Below are 14621 nucleotides of genomic sequence, written 5' to 3'. Positions count from 1 at the left end.
GGGGCCTCCCATCAGGTCCAAAGACAATATAGAAATTCAGGAGAGCTGGGGCACCAGACAGTAGGTTCTTGATAAAAAAAAACTTGTTTTTTATTCCATGTGAATGGAAAAAGATCACAGGAAGACACAACAGGCAACGTTTAGGCCAAAATTGCCTTTTTCAAGCTACTACCCAAGAAAAAGAGCTGTATGATTTTTTTTCGGCTTGAAAAAGGTGAATTTTGGCCGAAACGTTGCCTGCTGTGTCTTCCTGTGATGTTTTTATTATTGACATGGAATAAAGAATATATTTTTTTTATCAAGAACTTGCTGTTTGGTGCCTCGGTTTTTCTGAATTTCTATACACAGATTCATGACAAGTGACATGTCCTCTTTAAAGATGAGGTTTTAAGTTTCAAGAGGCATAATGTGAAGCTCCAGAACCTTAATGCGAAAGCGGTAAAACCAATTATAATGCTTATGTGTCAGATGGACCTCTGTGCCCCATAAAACATCAGGGACTAGGTGTGTCACGGATCCCAGAGAGGATATCTTTATTATCCTCGCTGCTCACACTAATATGTCATGAACCGGGGTTGTTTGGTTGCCCAGTTCTTTTCTGAAGGGGATTTATCTATTTGCCACTTCCCAGTTCCGGTTTGGAACTTGCAGCTCTCTGGCGCCTCCCCTTACCCTCAGGTCAGACAGGGTTCTGCACCTAGGATAATTAGACCCCAGAAAGGCTGCCTTACATTGTACTGGCTAATGGGCATGCTGCAGTGAGGGCGATATAACTACTCCCATTCAGGCGGGAACAATAATTATCAACGCCATCTCCCAAACACACAGGACAAATCCGCTGCCACCAGCCCTGATTCCTTAATTAATAAGGGGTCGGGAACCAACCCAAATTAGTAGCGTAATTCACTTCAGAGGACGTGACAGTGCATTATAGAGCAAGGAGAAACGAAGCTATTAATTTTATATATTTTACTCCAAAAGATAGGCAGTGTTTACAAAAGGGTGAAAAGATATTATAAAATGAGACGATTAGGTATATACAGATGATTACAAATTAAAAAGGGATTAAAGTTGAAAAAAAACACAGTTCTTTTATATCATTCAATGGTACACCACTTATCTTCAGGTCAGATTGCACAGCCTGCCGTAGCTGAATCCCCTGGCAAAAGACCCGTCTTTGTCTCGGCCTCTGAGTTTTTTACCTTTGTCCAAAACTAAGGGTTTCTCCCCCTGGATGACCTCATGGGGTGGGCAGAGCTATGGAATGCACTCCTCTTTCTTGAGGATATGAAAACCATCATCCCGCATATCTTGGCGTATGAACCTTGTGAAAAGAGGACACCTGTATCTTTATGCTCAGCGTGACCTAGGGATTTGTTTAAGCATAGACATGGGGTAGTTGGGTGACTCAGTTACGTAGTAATGCGTTTCTCACTTTCTGCTAAGCACTGGGCCCCCGAAACCCACGAGTTAGGATCCCTATTGTTGCACATACAAAATATATAACTTTCATATCTCTGTCACTAATTGGGGTCGACTTATGCCTTACTATTAAGTTTATACAGGAACAATAGAGCACATGGTACTATGGTTGCCTTTCCCAGCTTAAAGCCATAAACTGCTCAGTGAAGGTTGCTGGCACACTGGTCTCACATTACAGCTATATCGCAGGGGGGAGGGAGGGAGAAAGGTGAAATCCCACACAGGCACATGCAGGCAGAGGAAACCAGCTGAGAGCTCTGTATGTGTAATTGAAGTAATAAGAAATTCTTCCTATTTCCTGACAAGGTGCAATTGCGATTTCTGCCCCTCCTATTGCTTTGACCCCTAATCCTAAGTTAATTTGGCCTAGCTTTAAAGGCCTATTGGGTTTTACTATGGGGCCCCGTGATTTCTCTGCACACATACCTACCACCATTGCTTTTGGTGTTGATAGTGCTGTTAAAATCCTCCCCCAGTCCCTCCAGGAAACACCCTCAATAATCTGACCTGAGAAGGTCCACTTTTGATAGGGTTAACATAAACACCACCATTTTCTCGCCCACAACTTGCCTGATTTGGGATGTTGGCTACCATGCACACCCACGGTACCAGAAACAACTTACTTTAGAAGCATGCATATATTATGGCCATAAAGTGGGATGAAGATTTATACACTATGGATTTAATACCACATTTGGCAAATTTTTTTTACTTTTGCAACTTTTCTGGAAAGCAGTAAAAGTTTTGAAAAACACGTAATTTGTTTTGTGTGGACTTTGTGGCAATTACATGTCTTCTCACAAAGACGTTTGGTGATGTAACACTGAAGTCACCAGCAGGAAGCTCTGAGACATTTTCATTTCTACATTTGCTCCTTCCTCTGGCAGACGAGAAGTTCGCTGGTGAGTAATGCCGTGTTTTGTGGCTTTTAATGTAATAATGTCACTATGGATTTATACATGCCAGCGGTGCAATCCACGTAAGTGGCGATGATCTGCACCCAAAGATCATTGTCTCCTCCGATCCTTTCTATTCCATATTTTTCTTCCGCTTTTTTTCTTAGTTGAGAAGGAACTTTTTTTTTTTTTTGCATAGATCACTGGATTTCTGCTGGTTATGGTGACACAATCTCATGGATTATTGTGTGGGCAACTAGAAGGAGGTGGACGAAAGACATGGAGGAAAGAGAAGTGTGAACATGAAAGGTTGTGATAAGTTCTCGAAAAGAGAGGAAAAAACATTTATGGCAAGCGGCAGTCGATGGCAGCTTTTCCTGGGTTGAGTTTAGATGGATCAATGAAAGAACAAAGCTGATGTGATAAATAAGATGACTGGTAGATTGTGAGATGTGCCGAGCACCGAGGAGCCGTCCGGAGCTCCTCTAGAGCTGCAGCTGATCAACTCCATCAACTCTGCTCTTTTCTCTTTGGTCAGGACTATTCTGTACAGCTGCTGCTTAATCTTTATTTTTTTTTATTTAATAAACTAAAATTCACATGAAAAAGTAAGAACACCGCATGTATATTCGTTATTATTTTACATGGGGGTTATACACCACTGTGCTCCCTCCTATGCAGAACATCTTTGGCTTGAACAATTAGTAAGGGTCCGAGTACTTAACACAGTGTCAGACAGGGGTGCCAGGGGCCCACCGGTAACCAACTCCAAGGCCCCCATTATTAGCGTAATGCAAATTTGACATTATCCTCTATCACAAATGTCTGGGTAGATTGGTAAATGAATAAGATGCCGCCTTTGTCTGCACAGAGTGATTCAAGTATATTGTACTGCTCATATAAAAAGTTGGTATTCTACTCTTGCACAGGGGCCCACCGGAGGATTGTCCTGTTCTCCCTTGGGCCAGTCCAAACCTGACCTAACAGTTATGCATTAAGCAAAAAATTAAATAAATGCCTTTCCTTGTGTAGAAAAAGTAAATTCCCCTTGACTAAAATATTTAGCATTGCCCTTTTCGGGCAGGGGTTTCTTAGAAGTGTATTCTGGTCTCTGACATTGGGTAAGAGACATATTTCTCACACTTCGATGGTGAGATGTATAAAGGGTTTTCCCCTTTGAAGCTCCTTATAGCATCTCACTGGGACTTAGATCACGGCTGCATTTTGAACCCTTGAGGGAGATCTTCTTCCAGGATCCTGCACTTCAAAATCAAAGATTGAACTATATTTTTCAGTTTTTTACATTTAGCATTTGTTTTATGTCAGTGGTGTAATAGTCTGATTGCTAAACTGGGAGTTTATTTTGCAACATGAGTGGCCATAGAAGAAATGCTGTTAACCACAAGTATCTTACATGGTTCACTGGTTATTTCCTTCCCCTATAACCAAAAAGTTACATTTTGGATCCCTGACAACTACATTTACCTCATCCTATTGAAGTAACCTACACAAAGGAGAATCACAGCATACACCTCACACAAGCACAGCGCTCTCATCGTACAAGCAAAGCACACGTCACACAAGCATAATGCACACCTCTCAAAAGCACAGCACACACATCACACAAGCACAGTGCACACGAGCATAGCTCACACATCAAACAAGCACAGCCACACGAGCACAGCACATACATCACACAAGCACAGCTCACACATCACACAAGCACAGCTCACACATCACACAAGCACAGCACACACGAGCATAGCTCACACATCATACAAGCATAGCCACAGGAGCACAGCACATACATCACACAAGCACAGCGCACACAAAACACAAGAACAACACACACGAGCCTAGCTCACACATCAAACAAGCACAGCCACACGAGCACAGCACATACTTCACAAAAGCACAGCTCACACATCACAAAAGCACAGCACACACGAGCATAGCTCACACATCAAACAAGCACAGCCACACGAGCACAGCACATACTTCACAAAAGCACAGCTCACACATCACAAAAGCACAGCACACACGAGCATAGCTCACACATCAAACAAGCACAGCCACACGAGCACAGCACATACATCACACAAGCACAGCGCACACATCACACAAGCACAGCACACACGAGCATAGCTCACACATCAAACAAGCACAGCCACACGAGCACAGCACATACATCACACAAGCACAGCTCACACATCACACAAGCACAGCACACACGAGCATAGCTCACATATCAAACAAGCACAGCCACACAAGCACAGCACATACATCACACAAACACAGCGCACACAGTATTACAAGCACAGTTCACGCCTGCAAAAGGACAGTGCACATATCGTTCAAACGCAGCATAGAACACACAAGCAAAACACAAATGTCAAATAAGCACGGTGCACATGGCCACTGTACACACATCACATAAGCACAGCACACAGGAGCACAGCGCTCTAATCTTACAAGCAACACACACGTCACACAAGCATAATGCACACCTCACAAAAGCACAGCGCACACAGTATACAAGCACAGCTCACATCTGCAAAAAGGACAGTGCACATATCATACAGTCGCAGCACAGAACACACAAGCAAAACACAAATGTCAAATAAGCACAGCGCACACGAGCACAGCACACACATCACACAAGCCCAGCACACACATTATGCAAGCACAGTTCACACCTGCAAAAGGACAGTGCACATATTGTACAGTCGCAGCACAGAACACACTAGCGAAACACAAATGTCAAATAAGCACAGTGCACATAACCACTGCACACACATCTCACAAGCACAGCACTCACGAGCATAGCTCACATATCATGCAAGCACAGCGCACACGACCACAGCACATACATCACACAAGCACAGCGCACACATTATACAAGCACAGTTCCCACCTGCAAAAGGACAGTGCTCATATCATTCAATCGCAAAATAGAACACACAAGCAAAACACAAGTGTCAAAAAAGCACAGTGCACACAACCACTGCACACACATCACACAAGCACAGCACGCACGAGCACGGCACACACATCACACAAGCACAGCGCATGAGCATAGCTCACACATCAAACAAGCACAGCGCACACGACCACAGCACATACATCACACAAGCACAGCGCACACCTTATACAAGCACAGTTCTCATCTGCAAAAGGACAGTGCTCATATCATTCAATCGCAGAATAGAACACACAAGCATAATAAAAATGTCAAATAAGCACAGTGCACACAACTACTCCACACAGATCATACAAGCCCAGCACGCACGAGCACAGCGCAAACATCACACAAATGCTGGCTGGATGGAGTCAATGCCAAATACATACAATAGATCATGTTATCTATATACAGTCATGGCTGAAAGTGTAGCAACCCTTGAATATTTTAAAGAAAATTAAGGATTTCTCCAAGATAATTCTTGCAATTGCACATGTTTTCTTATACACATGTTTTTAACTTTGTGTGTGTTGGAACAACACAAAAAAAACAGATAAAAAAAAGACAAATTGGACATAAATTCACACAAAACCCCCAAAATGGGCCGGACAAAATTCTTTGGCACCTATAAAAAAGTGTGGATAAACAACTTTGCTTCTAGCATGTGATGCTCGTTCAAACTCACCTGTGGCAAGTAACAGGTGTGGGCAATTACACATGAAATCAGATACAAAGGGGAGAAGTTGATTCAAACTTTGCATAGTGTATCTGCGTGTGCCACACTAAGCATGGAGAAAAGAAAGAGGAGAGAACTGTCTGAGGACTTGAGATCCAATATTGTCGAAAAATATCAACAATCTCAAGTTCACAAGTCCATCTCCAGAGATCTTGATGTTCCTTTGTCCACTATGCGCAAATAATCAAGATCTTTACAACCCAACAGTAAACACGTGTCTAGTGTCTAGTGTCTATATGCGCAGGCTGGGAATATGTCAGGTGTGACAGGTTCTAGAGCCTTTTAGCCTGGGTGAAAGCCAGAGGATTCCATTCAGGATTCAGAATCAAATCATGACCATTTTAGTGGGATCCTTCAATATTAGCCTAAAATAATTGGTATAATTACTGCAGGGTCCAACTATACTGTAACTGTTCGGACCAAATTCTACAATTTCTCTTGGTAAGTGCATATTTATGTAAAGGACCTTGTACCTGTGATTGTTGAGGAACCATATAAGCAAAGTGAAGGGCTGCAAAAGAGATACAGTCACCTATGTAAGCAATGAAGGAGATGTATCTGTCCAAAAACCTGCACTTGTGATCGTTGAGCAGAGTGAAGGACTGCTGCACCAGGTACAATCAACTCATAAGCAATGAAGTGGACATATCTGTCCAGATACCTGTACATGTGATTGTTGAGGGTCTCGATAAGCAGAGTGAAGGGCTGCAGTACCAGGCACAGTCACCCATGCAAGCACTGAAGTGTACATGTCTATTTAGGAAACTGTACCTCTGATTGCTGAGGCTCTCGATAAGCAGAGTGAAGGGCTATAGTACCAGGTACTGAAACTCATGTAAGCAATGAAGTGGACATATCTGTCCATATACCTTATATGTGATTGTTGAGGGTCTCGATAAGCAGCATGAAGGGCTGCACTGCAGTACCAGGTACTGACACTCAAGTATGCAATGAAGTGGACATATCTGTCCAGGAACTGTACATGTGATTATTGATTGTCTCCTTCAGCAGAATGAAGAACTGCAGAACCAAGCAAAGTCACCCATGTAAAGAAGGGAACATTGTGTTCACTTCATTGATCAGCAAGGTTTCTGATACTCAGATCCCCACAATAAGAACTGATGGCTTGCAAAACCTCTTAAAGTATTTATAATGCCAGGTAGCGGCTGCCAAGGCAAACAGGATCATGGGGTGCATTAAAAGAGGTCACATGATGGATACACATGATGAGAGCATTATACTGCCTCTGTACAAATTCCTGGTTAGATCGCACATGGAGTACTGTGTACAGTTTTGGGCACCGGTGCTCAGGAAGGAGATAATGGAACTAGAGCGAGTACAAAGAAGGGCAACAAAATTAATAAAGGGGATGGGGGAACTAAAATACCCAGAGAGATTAGCAAAATTAGGATTATTTAGAGCTAGAAAAAAGATGACTGAGGGGCGATCTAATAACCATGTATAAGTATATAAGGGGACAATACAAATATCTGTTTATACCAAGGAAGGTGACAGTCACAAGTTGGCATTCTCTACGTCTGGAGGAGAGAAGGTTTTTCCACCAACATAGAAGAGGATTCTTAGGGCAGAGAGAATCTGGAATTGCTTGCCTGATGAGGTGGTGATGGCGAACTCAGTCGAGGGGTTCAAGAGAGGCCTGGATGTCTTCCTGGAGTGTAACAATATTGTTTCTTACAGTTATTAGGTTCTTTAGAAGGACGTAGATCTGGGGATTTATTCTGACTGAATATAGGCTGAACTGGATGGACAAATGTCTTTTTTCGGCCTTGCTAACTATGTTACTATGTATAATAGACAGATAAAGAAAATTTGTAACTTTTTTCATTTTATTTTTACGCCAGGTTTGTTTGAAAAAGGAGGAAAATATCCTATCCTAGTTGTGAAGGCTTCTCAGGGCATCACAAATGACCAACAGCAGCTGCCAGCTGGTCAGCCACATTCTGTACCTGAGTGGGTATGCTATTATATTAGCCTTTGGGTTGATCATGAACATTATTGCCATCTTTTTGTTTTTTCACGTCAATAAGCTTCGATCACCCACTATTGTCTACATGAAGAACCTTGCCATCAGTGACCTTCTACTGATCTGCACCATTCCACTGAAAATCTATACCTACGTCGTGCCACCTTCACAAATCAACCCACATACGTTTTGGATATGTAACATCACTGGGTCATTTCTCCTTCTCAACATGTATGGAAGTATTTTCTTACTGACCTGCATTAGTTTTGACCGGTGTCTAGCTATTTGCTTCCCTCTCCGTTCTCGACGCTTCCGTCAGCATGCCTCGTGGATCTGTTTTGGTGTGTGGATTCTAAACATAACATGCTCCATTGGGTTTTATCTAGGGTCATCAATGTCGCCAAACAATAATAATACTAATAATAATTCTTGTTTTGATGGCCGTCCTCCATTTGTTACTAAGCTTGGACCCACAGCAGGGGCTATTGGCATAGGCTTTTTAGTTCCTCTGGGAGTCATAGTCATAAGCTCTATGGCCACGTTGAGGTCAATAAAGCAAAGTCAAGTTGTTCAAGAAGGACTAGTCAACAAGGTGAAGGTGATACGCATGATGGCTACCAACATAACTATCTTTTTTCTTTGTTTCCTTCCCTACCATATGGTATTGCTTCTTTATCAATCCATGAGTAACTGTATTTTGGAAGAAGCCTACCACATCACACTATTAACAGCTTGTAGTAACACGGTGCTTGATCCCTTTGCCTACTACTTCACCACTGATACTATCAGAAATGTGGTCAAAGAGGAGATAAAAGCAGGAAAAAAATTTCTGGAGCTTTCTGATCAATCTTCTGAGAAAAGTAGGCCCATTATTTCCTCATAGCAAGCCGATAAAGCAAATATCATGTCACCAAAACATTGGCAGGTCCAACATGAGACCAGGAGGTAAGAATACCTGAAATGTGAAATCACGTTAATGAAGGCTGGACATTATTTTCTCCCTAAATATGAAACGGTTTTGTGGAATAAAAAAAATGGTCTGATCTACAACCAATCGACATGGAGATAATAGTGGGAAGTAATTATATGGACAATGTGGTTAATTACTATTGTTGATTACAGAGTGGTCTAGTAAAGTTGAAGAATGTAGCTGAAATGAAATGAATATTCAATTGTATGGAAAAATGTTTTAAAAAATATTTTCCAAAATGGGATCTTCTAGTGCTGATTAAACCATGTCCTGTAGGGTAACAGTCATAGAAAGTCTAGACCCTTTCCAAAAACTGGTCAACATTTAATAGCCCCCTTCCGCATTCTGCATAACATAAGGACCTGAGTAAAATGGCGGTCATATTAATCTAAGGAAAGCATTCTTTATCAAGGTATGTAAATCTGAGAAGGACTTCGCGAAGAACCTTATATTTTTAAGCATTTTCTGAATGACAAATGAATGAAGAGATTTGATTCTCCATATCATATTAAGTTTTCTTTACATACAACTCATATTTTTTAGCACTTTGTACAATTTCATGCACTTATGAATCCAAATTTTGTGGGATTGTTACCAGACCATTCACCTGTCTCAGAACCACAGCCCACTCTTCGGTGCGCCCTGTGTCCTTTTCACCTCTTCACTCGGTGCTGGGTTTTCAAACATTGCAAAATATCTGGCCTGAGAACTTGTTACTGTTACTGTCATGACATCCCAACATCACATCATCGTCGTCGTCTCAGTCAATGGCATCGCAATGTCATGACGTGCATCATGATATCTGAAATCTATGTGGCTCCAGGAGCCCCAGCATCGAGTGAACATTAGGGAAGAACCAAAGCCAATCTTTAAGGTTTAGAGGGTAGAAGGAATCAAAAGGAAGCTCCGACTCAGGATGTATGGGGAGGACATATACGAACCCCATGTGGACATTGCTGGGTCAAAATGGGCAGTATTTCGTTCTGGCAGGGTTACTTGAGACCTGGGTAATGATATCGACAGGGGTGGACATATCATTGGTGCAATGTGTGCAGCCAGACAAAGGCCCCCAAAAAGTATGGGGGCCCACTTTCACCTTCAAATTAGCAAGCAGGTCCTATCAGACAGAAAAGAGGGGCCCATATGCTATTTTTGCACAAGAGCCCTCTTCCTTCTGCATCTGCCACTGGATCTAGAGACAATCCTTAGAGGGACACTAAGTTCACAAAACTTTTTATGGCATTAAGGTAATATAATTTGCTTCAAAAGTTGACTTTACACTTTTTGCATTATTATTTTTTATACCTTTTTTTATTTTGTAACTACAGCCATATTGAAATGGCACTGTGTAGCGCTATAGCATGTGAACATGAAATATATGAAATTTGAATTGCATTGCTGCTCTAAAAAATAAGAAAACGAAGATACTTAGCACATACAGTAAATTGGCCAATTCATGTATGCCCAGCAGCCAACGACAAGGCGATCCTCTTTGCTGGGAACCTGCCTAATGTGAATCCTCTCCTAGCTGATAACCTACAACTATTGGGTAGGTAGGATCCTATCCTACTGTGATTAAAACCGCCATGGATGGTTACTGGGTGGAGTACTCAGTCAGAAAGCCTATGTATACAAATCAAAGACCTACCAGCACTTCCAGACAGAGAACAGGTCAGTCTTTGATATTTGGACTTAATATTGTGTCACACTCATAAATTCCTTAACTGTTTTCATCTTCCTTGGTTCTCTTCCTCCAGTACCATATTCAAGTGGGACAACTTTTTTTTAGAAACCATTTTTAATTTCACCCTTGTAGGGTAAGAAAAAAAGTTGAGTGGTCAAGGTACACTCAGGGCATAAATAAAACGCTATGTTATACAAAGCGTGACACGGTAACTGTGCCACCTTTATCCCAACGCCAGGCATATCACATAGATTTAGTTAAATTAGTAATTTAAAAAAAAAACATAAAAAAGGATGTGTGCACACACTGTCTTTTTCAGAGGGTCTCCATCCCGGAATCCTCCTGAAAAAGCACTGAAAGAGAAAACTGAAAAAAATTTACAGTTGCCCCAAAACGACACTGTGAAAACAAGTGTAAAAACGTCAAGGGTGGTGCTTCAAGACAAAATCCGACAACTTTTGCCTCAAGTGGCTTTGTGAAGAAAACTTCAGCGGCAAAGGTGTTGTGTGCATATAGCCAAAGGAGAAAAAACATACCCCCTACAAACTTCCTAAGAGAGGTTTTCCAGGAGAATATATTAATGGATCACACGTGGTAATGACCTAAGTACTATATGTGAGTGCAGAGCTGTAGCATTGCGGGTCATCAGTGTATTTTATATCTTATGAATGTAAATGACTGTAAGTTATGGTATGCGATTGTTTAATAAAGCTTATTATAAGTGGAGAAAAGCGCCGATCAAGAACTTCTTCATTCTTAGTAAACTACCTTATTCCTCATAGAAATCATGTGAAATATTATGCGTTTTTTAAATGCAAGAAAAAAATGACTGTGTCTATCAAATTACAACCGCAATTCCCCCAAAAATTCTGACGCTGCATAAAATGTAAAGAAAACAAGATTGCAATGATTTCGAAATCTCTTCTCGTCATGTGTTCTTCCCCACAAAACATAGATCACAGATCAGAAGTTGAACGATGGACATTTTTCCATTTACAAATACCTAATTTAGAAATTGATGGCTGGGAAACATCTCAAAAAAGTAGTGCCGGGACCACCATTGTGTAGCTTCACGCCTTCTTCTGATAACAGTCTGCAAGCATCGAGGAAGTGAGGAGACAATTGCTGGAGTTTTTGGGAGAGGAACGTTGTCCCATTCTTGTCTGATGTTGGATTCTCGCTGCTCCACAATTCGGGGGTCTTTGCTGGATTCTTCGTTGGATAATGCAGCAAATGTTTTGTATTGGTGAAATGTCCGAACTGTAGGTGGCCAGTTCATCACCTTAACTCATCTTCTCTTCATGCTGTTCTGATGGGTACAATGTGTGGTTTTCTTTTTGAAATATGCAAATCATATTGTGTGGGGGGCTCTGAGGACCATCAAACTGTGTGAAGGGCTGTGGGAGCATCATATTTTGTGGGGGTTGTGTGGCCATCATGTTATGTGAAGGGCAGCAAGGGCCTCATATTGTGTGGGGAAGCTGTGGGCGACATCACACTAGGTGGGGGTATCATACTGTGCAGGTAATCTGTGGGGGACAGCATATTGTGTGAGCCTTCATAGTGCACGGTTCACTATGGGGGTCATCAAACTGTGTGGGGGCTAAAGGGCCATTATAATGTGTTGGGGTCTGTGAGTGTCACCATACAGTGTGGGCTATCATACTGTATAGGAGACTGTGGGAGCATCATATTTTGTGGGGCGCTCTGAGGGTATCATACTATGAGGGGTAAAATGGAGGCCATAAAACTGTGTAAAGGAATCATAAAATCTGGGAGATATCATACTGTAAGGGCAGCTGTGGTGGACATCATTCTGTGTGGAGGGCTGTAGGGGGCCATCATACTGTATGTGTGGTGTGGCATATTGATATATGCTCAAGAATATAACTACTATAATACTGCCTTCTATGTACAAGAATATTACTACTATAATACTGCCCCTATGTACAAGAATATAACTTATAATACTGCCCCCTATATACAAGAATATAACTACTATAATACTGCCCCTATGTACAAGAATATAACTACTATAATACTGCCCCTATGTACAGGAATATAACTACTATAATACTGCTCCTATGTACAAGAATATAGCTACTATAATACTGCCCCCTATGTACAAGAATATAACTGCTATAATACTGCCCCTATGTACAAGAATATAACTACTATAATACTGCCCTTATGTACAAGAATATAACTACTATAATACTGCCCCTATATACAAGAATATAACTACTATAATACTGCCCCTATGTACAAGAATATAACTACTATAATACTGCCCTTATGTACAAGAATATAACTACCATAATACTGCCCCTTATGAACAAAAATATAACTACCATAATACTGCCCCTATGTACAAGAATATAACTACTATAATACTGCTCCTATGTACAAGAATATAACTACTATAATACTGCTCCTATGTACAGGAATATAACTACTATAATACTGCCCCTATGTACAAGAATATAACTACTATAATACTGCCCCTATGTACAAGAATATAACTACTATAATACTGCCCCTATGTACAAGAATATAACTACTATAATACTGCCCCTATGTACAAGAATATAACTACTATAATACTGCCCTTATGTACAAGAATATAACTACTATAATACTGCCCCTATATACAAGAATATAACTACTATAATACTGCCCCTATGTACAAGAATATAACTACTATAATACTGCCCCTATGTACAAGAATATAACTACTATAATACTGCCCCTATGTACAAGAATATAACTACTATAATACTGCCCCTATGTACAAGAATATAACTACTATAATACTGCCCCTATGTACAAGAATATAACTACTATAATACTGCCCTTATGTACAAGAATATAACTACTATAATACTGCCCCTATATACAAGAATATAACTACTATAATACTGCCCCTATGTACAAGAATATAACTACTATAATACTGCCCTTATGTACAAGAATATAACTACCATAATACTGCCCCTTATGAACAAAAATATAACTACCATAATACTGCCCCTATGTACAAGAATATAACTACTATAATACTGCTCCTATGTACAAGAATATAACTACTATAATACTGCTCCTATGTACAGGAATATAACTACTATAATACTGCCCCTATGTACAAGAATATAACTACTATAATACTGCCCCTATGTACAAGAATATAACTACTATAATACTACCCCTATATAAAAGAATATAACTACTATAATACTGCTCCTATGTGCAAGAATATAACTACTATAATACTGCCCCTATGTGCAAGAATATAACTACTATAATACTGCTCCTATGTACAAGAATATAACTACTATAATACTGCTCCTATGTACAAGAATATAACTACTATAATACTGCCCCTATGTACAAGAATATAACTACTATAATACTGCTCCTATATAAAAGAATATAACTACTATAATACTGCTCCTATGTACAAGAATATAACTACTATAATACTGCTCCTATGTACAAGAATATAACTACTATAATACTGCTCCTATGTACAAGAATATAACTACTATAATACTGCTCCTATGTGCAAGAATATAACTACTATAATACTGCCCCTATGTACAAGAATATAACTACTATAATACTACCCCTATGTACAAGAATATAACTACTATAATACTTAAAATAAAATAGATTACGCCATTTAGGAGTCAACTGGAAGTAACCTACAATCATTTTGGAAGTTGCAGCAGACATTAAGACATACAACATTGTGTAACTTGTTTACTCTCTTAGGCTATTGTTTTCTGGGAAAGTAAAAGAAAGTGACACAGTTAAATTTTTCTTTTTTCTTTTATTTTTACCAGTAGAGATGTTATAATTAAGTTTTTAACCCTTTATCTTAAAATGATAAAATATGATTGAGCAGATTAAC

The 14621-nt window shown here is 40.3% G+C and overlaps 1 protein-coding gene across 1 annotated transcript; it reads left to right on the top strand.

Annotated features, from left to right (window-relative positions):
- The first annotated feature begins 2365 nt into the window (after positions 1–2365).
- Positions 2366–11436, top strand: LOC143774271 (lysophosphatidic acid receptor 4-like). The gene is made up of 2 exons (XM_077261688.1): positions 2366–2384; positions 7936–11436. Exon 2 carries the CDS (start codon positions 7999–8001, stop codon positions 8938–8940), a length of 942 nt encoding a protein of 313 aa, XP_077117803.1. The 5' UTR covers positions 2366–2384; positions 7936–7998; the 3' UTR covers positions 8941–11436.
- Positions 11437–14621: the final 3185 nt, after the last annotated feature.

This window comes from Ranitomeya variabilis, chromosome 5, assembly GCF_051348905.1.
Source record: "Ranitomeya variabilis isolate aRanVar5 chromosome 5, aRanVar5.hap1, whole genome shotgun sequence".
NCBI classification, from domain to species: domain Eukaryota; kingdom Metazoa; phylum Chordata; class Amphibia; order Anura; family Dendrobatidae; genus Ranitomeya; species Ranitomeya variabilis.
This window is presented reverse-complemented; position numbering and strand designations above follow the sequence as displayed.